General features: G+C 34.6%; 1 protein-coding gene across 1 annotated transcript; it reads right to left on the bottom strand.

Moving 5' to 3' along the window:
* Positions 1 to 5,522: 5,522 nt before the first annotated feature.
* Positions 5,523 to 6,436, bottom strand: LOC145033863 (transcription factor HEC2-like). The gene has a single exon (XM_078982359.1). It carries the CDS (start codon positions 6,342 to 6,344, stop codon positions 5,760 to 5,762), a length of 585 nt encoding a protein of 194 aa, XP_078838485.1. The 5' UTR covers positions 6,345 to 6,436; the 3' UTR covers positions 5,523 to 5,759.
* Positions 6,437 to 10,163: the final 3,727 nt, after the last annotated feature.

Genomic DNA, 10,163 nt, shown 5'->3' with positions numbered 1-10,163 from the left:
CGAAGTGTACAAGTATTTTACCATACTTAAAGAAATTTATGCAAGTTTAAATCGACATAAACTTGTTAAATTTAGAAGTAAAACCTATAAATCTTATGTTTTGATAATACCACATGCGGAACTATTATAACCATACTATGCTCAGACGGCCTCGTAACTCGTCGTTCTTTAGGCGTCGCAAGTTAAATGACACTTGTCACCTCAGACCTGCCGGTCTAGCTGTTGCATGCAGCTCAGGTGTGGGTTTGTCAGACCCAATATAGATCTATACACAACTATCATGTTCTCCCTACAAGAGACTTTGGTTACAATTTACAGGACTTTTGATTTTGTTACTTGGATGTAACGCGAAACGAATGTCTTACAAATTTATTCTTTAACAGATTTACGTGAACTGAAAACCTTAGGTAAAGAGTTTGAAATGTAATGAAACATAAACTATACCTATTATAGTTTATTATAATTGTTTATAATGTAAAAGCAACATAAACTATACTTCCATAGTTTGTCAATTGTTTGTATATAATGGATGTAAACTTTGTTTATAACAATTAATTAATTACCATACTTATGTAGGTAAAAATCCATTTGTTTTCTGATGTATGTCAATACACCAAGACAAAATGACATGTAATGTAAAAACATATATTCACATAATGATACACACCTTGCTCAACAAGTTACAAGGTGCAAATGAAATTGATAACATTTGTCTAGTGTTAACATTTCTATTACCGTTTTTAGAAAATTAATAGAAAAATCATCAAAGGTACAAATTAGAATCCGTAAATTCTGAGAGTTTGGAAAATGGGTATAGTTTGTTCATAAATTTTATTATGATTTTTAGTGACCTCCAACTTGTGTTAAAAAGTCCATAATCACAGACTGGTCCGGATTTGTTCTTGAAATGATAGACAGTTTTGTAAAAATCACCATAAATTGTAGAAAAATCGTATGGAGATGTGCAAGTAGTCATTTTAAAGGTATAAATCTTAGCTATTTGCACCTAATACCGTTTTGAAAACTAAAATATTTACGTACACCAAAACAGTCCGTGAATGGAGTTAAACTTTTCTGATGAAAGTTGTTGAATGAGTTTAGTTGTGTTCTTGGTGTTTTAACTTGTATTCCCCCCCCCCCCCCCTTAAAACTTAAGAAAAAAGTGAAAAGATAGGGGTATGAACTCACCTTGTGTGTTATTAGTGGATGGATGTTGAAGAAAAGAAGTGTTCTACTCAATAACACTAAGAAGATGCTTTGAAGGTTCGAAGATCTAACATGAATGTGACGATGTTTGTGTAAGATATCAATAATTTGAGTAGAAGGAAGTGAAATAATCATGTGGGGGATGATAATACTTACCAAAAGCAGAAGAAAATCTTGGAGAATGGCCTTGAATTTTGAAATTTAGAGAGAGAATTGAGAGAGAAAGGTGTTCATCTTTTGGAGAAAAAATGAGAGAAATGTGAGGTGAGAGGAGGGTTTTCTAGCCCTTGACCAAGTGTGTGGCTGGAAAATGATGGGAACTATGGAATGACTAGTTATGTTGGAAGGACAAGAGTTGGTCATGGAGTGGGCATGGGGTGGTTGCTTCTGTGATACACTAAAGCAAAGCCAACACTCCACCTTAAGTATCCCACCCACTAATCTTGGGCAATGATTGCAATCAAAAACATGATTATTCATGAAGTATGGGGTTTTATATGTTCAAACATGATTTTAGGTGAAAATCCCACGCAAAAATAATGAAAAACGGGCCTAAAATGAAGTCGGAGTCGAAAACCAGGAAGAAAGGCTGAATCTGTGAGGCTTCTCGCATGGGGGACCGAAGGTGCGAGGGTTTGCTCCTTTAGAGGGTGGGACCGAAGCTCAGTTGTGAGGATAGGACCGAAGGTGTGTGAAGCGAAATGGCCCGAAGGCGAGATGATCCGAAGGCGAAGGAGAAAGGAGGGTTCGGTCCGAGAGGACCTTCGGGTTCGGTCCTATGCGAGGTTCGGGTTCGGCTCTTCCAGCTTCGGTTCTTAGCAGGTTCGGTCCCTATAGGGGACCTTCGGCCCTAAGAGGGTTCGCTCCCCAAGGGGTGGTTTCGGTTCCTTTAGGTTGTTTTACCCATTTTACCCTGTTTTAAGCGACTTTTGACCCGGTTAAGGGTCGGGATGACCCGAATGATTTTTCAAAAAGTTATAGGAACTTTTAAGAGAGATTTGGGAGAGATTTTTAAGAGAGAGAGATATAGAGTGAAAGAGATTGGGAGAGGCTTCTTTTGTGACCTTTTTGAGTGTTTGGCTTCGCAACACAAGGTCCGTAAACCCCGTTAAGCCATGTTTAAGGATCTTACTCACTCTCGATGAGTATGCAATATTGTTTTACCGCTTTGGTTCATTACTTACCACAGTTTTAGGTTAAGAAAATCTAGATATACAAACTTTTCAATTGATGATTTCTCATTAGAATAGCGAGTTGCACAGTAATTTCATAACGTAAACCCTAATATACAAGGGTTAACTGAGTTGACTGGTTTGACTTGTTGACTTTGTTTGACTTTGACTTGACCAGAATTTGACGGTTGTCACACTTTTCTACTAAACATTTTGTAAAACTGCTCGATGACCCGTCCAAACCTATCCACAATCACATAGAAGTTTTCTTCGTCCCAAAGCCTTAATGACTTGATGTTAAGGACCACATTCCTACATTTGATTACTTGGAGCTTGTATTCCAACATCTCATGTCATTCATGTCCTTAAATCTGACAAAGGCGAAGTAGTGTCTCCGAAAGTCTTTTTTTCCCACCCATGTAAACATCGAACGCCTTTCCGAATTGGCTAAAAGGTTTCCATATTTCCCCCTTCATTGTACCACTCGAGAAGCCTGCTAAATAGAAATTTGTTAGTTGTCCTCCGTGCTTTGAAGTCTCAGATTTTCTTTGTCGGGCTTTCGACCATCCACCTGGATCATTTTCAGTGATTACACTTTGGCCTCGGTGATTGTTAAAATTTATTAACTATAGTGATTTTTGATAATTTGGTAGGAAGAGGTTACTGATTTCAATCGATGTTATTATCCTTGCATATATTAAGCGTTCAATTGAGGGCAAAAATCGGTGGGAAGAGGTTAACGGTTTGGCTCGATAACCGAAAAGGACAAAGTCCAAATAAAGAAGAAATAAAAACTATTTATTAATGAACATGCTTATTTACCCATGGTTTTTTTTTTGTTTTTTTTTCTTGAAAAAAATAAACTAAAATCAAATTTATATGTTTTTATGCTCCACAAATAGATATCGAGCCCTAAACATATTTTTAGCACTTATATTTGATATTTTTGTTATTTTTAGGGTTTTAACTTTTTACAAGTTTGAACTAAATTATGAGTTTCAAACCTTTTTTTCCCTGAAAAACTAGTTTGAAGTTTTAATGGAAAATAGGCTGAAGAATAAAATTCATTGTTTTGTGACTAGGGATGTTAACATTGGCAAATAGGGCGGGAATTGCATTCCTCCGCCCCTGCCCCCACCCCCATTTCTCCACCCACATTTGCATAGACTTTTTTGGGCGCACGAAGGTATTCTTTGGGTTAAAAGAAGTTTTTTGGGGGTTAAAAGAAGCTATTTTGGATAAAAATAGTTATTTATATCATAATTTTACATGTTTAAAACAAAATTATTATAACATCTCAAAAACGTTATACTAATAATTTAAAAATATTGTATTTTATTGAATTTTGGAAGTTCAAAGTCATTGGTATTATATATATATATATATATATATATATATATATATATATATATATATATATATATATATATATATATATATATATATGGGACGGTTCACTTGAGATTAAAAAAGTAGAGATTTTGAGATTCAACCTCAGCCATATATTTTTTATTTGTCGCTCTAATGCTCTAGAATACCGGCAACAATGGGTTATGGGTAATCATAAATGAATATATGACACAAAGGTATATCATAGACTATTATACATATGTATATGTATATGTCTAATCATAACTGACTATACATATATGTCTGTTCACAGGCTGAGTAATCATAAATGATTATGATAGTTGGTGACAGAAAAGGTGGTGGTGACAGAGGTGGCGGTGGTATAACTAACAGAGGTGACAGTGGTGGGGTCGGCTGGTCTTAGAGGTGGTGGTAATGGTGGTGGGGATGGTGGCGGATAAGAAAAGAACATGCCGCGTTGTATAATCATTTAAGATTATACGAAGTCTGTCGTACTAATACGCCGGAGGGTTAGAGCCGCAAATGTGAAATACGTGGTTGAGGTTGAATCTCAAGATCTCTATTTTATTTTTAATCTCAACGGAACCTACCTCTCTCTATCTCTCTCTCATATATATATATATATATATATATATATATATATATATATATATATATATATATATATATATATATATATATATATATATATATTAACGGAGTCCTCAGTGGGGTTCGGGACGAGACTACCCACCCCTCCGCCCCCGCCCCCGATTTTATAAACAAATATCATCTATATAGGATCAGAGTTCACGGGTTCGGGATCCCACGAGTCTTTTTGACACCTTGTGACTTTTGTTATACATATAATGTTTTCATCAATTCTGGTTTTTTAAGATAGAATCGAATCAACTCTGTTATTTATTTATTTTTCTAGTGATTTTATGGATATTATATTTATTTATTTTTTATTTAGATTAACTTATTATAATTATCATCAAACTGAGTTTCACATGCTAGGAATTTAAGGGATAAGATTATCTTGCTTTCTCTTTTGTTGTAAACGACTATTGGATGTGTCGACATCATACATTTTCTAGTTGAAGTGTGAAAAAAGAAGAAAAGAGGTCTTTTTCTTATATATAGTAAATTGAGCTCGAAAATCTATATAAGTTTTAAATGTCACACAATTTCAAATACTAAATATTCTTTTATCTTTTCTTTTTTACTTATATCCTTTTTCAAATTTAATGGTTGTTTATGATATCTATTAAAATATAGTCGTTTTATAATATAGTGGTGATTTTATAATATCTATTATGCACAACTGTTATTTTTTATAATTATCCTAAATATTTATCAATGAACTAGAGAGTCATTCCTATATCAATATTTTGATTTACCATTCAATAAAAGCAAATATTAAAAAATTGCAACAAGTTAGCTATTGCTAAACTATTAAAAAAAAGATAAATAAATTATAAATCATACTGTCTAAACAACCCCACAGTTCGTTTCAAATTTCACTCTACTAACAGATTTCTATTAAAACAACAACAACAATAATAATAATAATAATAATAATAATAATAATAATAATTTTATCAACTAACAGATTTCTATTAAAACAACAATAATAATAATAATAATAATAATAATAATAATAATAATTTTCTAAATCGTTATGAGGTTTCAATGTATTTAGATGAAAACTTGTTTTAAGATAGTTTTTATATTAGAAAAAAAAATCAGATAATTAATAAACAATCGATCGTTTAACATGTACGTCACTAATTTGTATATTCTAACATGATTCCTTTAAATTATAATTTTAATAACCAAAAGAGGCTATCCTCTATCTAAAACAAAAGTTAAACTTATTTTGTAACTTATTAGTAAATGGTTTCATAAATTCAAATTCCCACCGATTAAACTACAATCCAATTAACAGCATTAAAATCATAGATCTTTACATTCTATAAAATATATCATCGATCAAATGATCATCAAACTGCCATATCACCGTATCGATCACCACCACGATTCATGCCGCCGGTGTAGCAGCAAACCACCGACGTCAGCTTCTTTCTTTACCATCGCCGCCATACTACCACCAGCAGCCGCCTGTTCAAAAGACTGCACTTGTTTTTTCAAGAATTTCATGTAATGGACAGCCTCTTCCAACATCGACGCCGTGTCCATCTTTGTACCACCGGGAACTAATCTCTGAAGTATCCGAATCCGCTCACTAATCCTCTCTCTCCGGTGCCTCGCCGCTACACTTTGTGGGTCCTTCGATATCTTCACGTTTCGTCTCTTCGGTGGCTTCACTGATTCCGGGTCAATCTGAACTGGCTGCAACGCCGCCATCTGGAATATCATCTCCCTCATCGCATCTACTGGAACCGGCTTACATGAGGTCTTGGATGGAGATGGCGGTGGCATCGAGTGACTGAAAAAGGATGGTTGTGGTTGCAGCGGTGGTGTTGTGGGGTGGCTGTTGGTATAGCTTTCGCCGGAGAATACTCTGTTTGGTGAACAAGAAAGGTGTTGGAAAGGTAGAGAGAATGGGTCTGGGAGCTTGTCGAGCTCCATCATTGATGTCATCGTCTCCATTTTTAGAAAGGAAATGTCTTTAACGGAATTAGGGTTTATTGTTTCCAGAGTAAATGATGAAAATAGCACTATAGCAGTGGTATGGAAATATGTGACAGGAAGGGTATAAATAACGACTTCACTTATCTATATTTTTATTTACTGACTTTTGCCCCTCATTTATGTGTGGCTTACTTCAGACTAGAGATAATTATTTAAGTTCACATATTTCAAAAAGATAAAAAAGAAACGATAATAATAATCATATGATAAAAGTAATAGACTTGGATGAGTTGTTGTATTTATTTTAAATTTTTTAGAATGACTAAATCAAATATATAGAAAAAGAAATCAAACTCCTTTTTAGGGAGGGAACCATCCAACTCTGTATCTACCGGATCCATAATTTTTTTTTTCTTTCTTTTTGTTGTTGTCGTCTCTCCTCTCCTCTAGATGGTGTCGTCTCCACCATGGAAACATCCATGAGAGAACGAGAACACAAACGTTCATCCTTTGTCATTCCCATCCCATTACCATAACCATCTCTATAGCCCTTCACCATCATCATCACTATCATCTTCACGACAACGCCATCTTAATTTCATTGTCGTATTGAGACTCACCTGCAATCAAAAGCATTGTAGACACACAAGAAAATACGTAGACAAGGGGGGATGGGTGGAGAAGAAACTTGGTGTTGGGTCAAGATACGTATATTGATTATGATTAATTTCTGAAATTATTTATCATGTTCATCAATGAACATATCGATTTAATTAGTTTATTATAATGTTATTATTATTAGATAATCATCCAAATTAAGGTATCCTTAATGTTCGAAAATCATCATTTTTTACCGTATGAATTCATTGATCCTTAATGGTTTGTTTCATGCACACATGGTTGTTAAAATGCTTTTGACCTAAATCTCAAGTAAAATTATGTTTAGCCTTCGGTATAATACAAATTACAACTTGAGTGGATTACCTAAAATCAAGAAGAGGGAGGAATAGCTTATTATGTTTAAGTGATAATCCACAAGTCCAACATACTTCCCTAATTCAAATGTGTAATGTTCAAACCGAAAATAAAGGATGAGTTACATGATGTAGATTTGTTCTATACCCAAAAAACTTTCATTTACATTTGGAATTTATAACACATAATTGCACATGGTAACTTATAATCTCACTACCTCTGAAGTTCTAGGTTCTATTTTGTAAAAAGTGAACATAGTTTTTTATAAATAGAAAAGAAATCAAAATCAAAGATTGAGATTCAATGCTTGGATTCACCATCGATTGAACACAAGAGGTTTGAATTTCAAAACTGAATTCATTACATCAAACAAATAAATTAAAAAAAAAAAAAAAAAACAATGCCTCAATCATATGCATAAGATTTTTTTTTTTTTTTTAGTTTTTTTCTTCAAATTAATAATTTTTCAATCTCTCTAATCCAAACAATATATCTTTTGTGTTTATAGGATCTTCGACTTGTGAGAGACAAATTTACTCATGTCATAAGTGGATTTGCATTTGTACATTTTCAGTCGGTTAGTTTATAGACTTTTCACTTGTCTTGTTGATGCAAAAAATGACCAATATACCCTTCCTTGTCTTAGGATAATTTCTCAGTAAAATTTATTATTTTTCCCTATCTATCCAACCTCGTAACTCAGCCATACGAATTCCGATTTGGGAAAACTTTATATCGTTGGAAAGCTTGTTAGGAGTACTACAAGCTCCATATTATTTGTTTGTCGGAATATGTCTAGAACGAAGTATTTAGTTGTGAACATGGCAAGTTAGAATATTACAATATTTCAAGTGTTTGAACAGCCAACTTCAAACGGTCATATCTCATTCATTACCTATCCATTTTGTCTAATTCTTTTTCTAGTGTACAATTAGTTTTATAGACTACAACACTGCTTTATAATGTTCTTTATATTTAGTTATGAATATCGACTTATTAAGCTTCAAAGTTGACACATTACAACTATCATGTTCCCAAATAAGTTTTTCATTAATTTTTGTCCAACTTTGCAACCAAGTAGATTTTTCATATGAACTCCTTCTAAGCTAAATCTTTTTTTATGGCTTCATTTTCAAGTCCACTATTATTGGGAGGGTTCCAATGTATTGGCGGACCGGTGCTGGTATGGCAGGTGTTGTGGCAACATGAACCACAACAGTCTTTTATCTCTTCGAGGGTTCTTGTGTTGTTTTACTCTTTCTATCTTTCTAGGACTTTCTTTTCTTGTTCTTAGGTATGTGGTATGGGGTGTCCTTGTAGGCAGCCCCTTGTTGGTGCCCTTGGTTATTACTACAGTTGGAGTTTTCGATACCTTTTCCGTTTTCATTTCCATTTGTGTTGTTAGCATTGAGTTGTACCATGACGACTATCACAACAGCTGTCACTGCGGCTTGGAAAGTAGCAGAGTCTATCCGTAGGATTGGTGTTTCGCCGATTGGCTGATTGTTTCCATGGGAAGACATGGTTCTGTTGCATGAGGAGAAACGAGCGTGTGAGTAACCATGGTCACTTCTATTTGTATCCATCCATTTATATTCACATATAAATTTCATGTGTGGTTGTACAATTCTCAATGCTTCAACCTAAATCCCGACGATGTATTTATGGTAAAAAGTAAAAATGGACATTGCACGAACGCTAAGTTTTTTATAATAGAATATCACTATTAATACAATTTAGTGAATTTGGATTACATGGAATTTTGTAGGGAGCACCTCTCTTAATTCTACTATTACTAGTTTTACCGAAGACATAATAAACCCAAGACATAGTGCGAGTAATGTAGTGACGCTCATATGCCGAAATAGTGCATGAGGTGCCTAGCCATTTTGCTAAATCCATGAGTGGCTCTTCTGCTCTCTGTTTTGCTATGGCTACCCTAGCCTCCGTTGCACCGAGTTGTTGTCTTAGGGTGGCCACTTCCTCCTCTAAGTAGCGTAGACGGTCGGCGAGGTCCTCCTGCTCTGTGGGCTGTATTGGTGATGTTCCCTATGGGTAAGGCTCACTAAGGTTCTCTCTGGTGCCTTTATCCTCGTTTGACTCCTCATCGGAATCGTCTCCCTCGTAGTCCATCTCCAAGTACTCTCAAGATTCACTTCTAGGTTTTCCTCATGGGCCTCTCCTGGTTCTTCCTCGATCCATTCGTTAGCCACTTTGGTAGGGTAGTAGGGGTCTTCGTGGTGGAATTCAACCATGTTGCCTGTGCGAGAAGAGAGGGATGAGAGACATGCAGAATATCTAAATGCGTGGGTTATATGGTATCTGAAAATACTCCTATAGTATTTTTAAACTTTATGTTCGATTCTAATGTCCTTTGCGTGCATAGTTGGTAAGTTTTAGACTTATTACAACACCACTATCACTCTTAAACATATGTTGGTCATATCGAAAATAAATATAGTTGATCAGGCTCTTTTTATTCCAGATATGATTACATAATTGTCCAGTTTTGACTGTAGTGTTCAACATCTAAATACTCTTGTTTTGTTCTTATTATGATACGGTTCTAGCAAGTATGTATACTTTTAGTCAGAGTGTTTTAGTCCCATTGTATTTATAGTTGTATATCTTGTATGGTTTGATATACTAGTTCATTATAAGCAATGCTTTGATATCAATCTGTCACACCCTCAAACCAGAACGACGTAAATGTCTGGGGGCGGATGACTTCATGTACAATATCATAACAATTGAATATGAATGAAACATAGCAACCAAACATCATACATTAGAATATACCAACATTCATTGTTTTACAATTTGTACTTGTTTATCAATTACACAAAAATAACATAGAGTATA

The sequence above is a fragment of the Lactuca saligna genome, chromosome 3 (genome assembly GCF_052625555.1).
Source record: "Lactuca saligna cultivar CGN05327 chromosome 3, ASM5262555v1, whole genome shotgun sequence".
In the NCBI taxonomy this organism is placed as follows: Eukaryota; Viridiplantae; Streptophyta; class Magnoliopsida; order Asterales; family Asteraceae; genus Lactuca; species Lactuca saligna.
The sequence above is the reverse complement of the archived record's forward strand: the minus strand, read 5'-3'. Positions and strand labels throughout refer to the sequence as shown.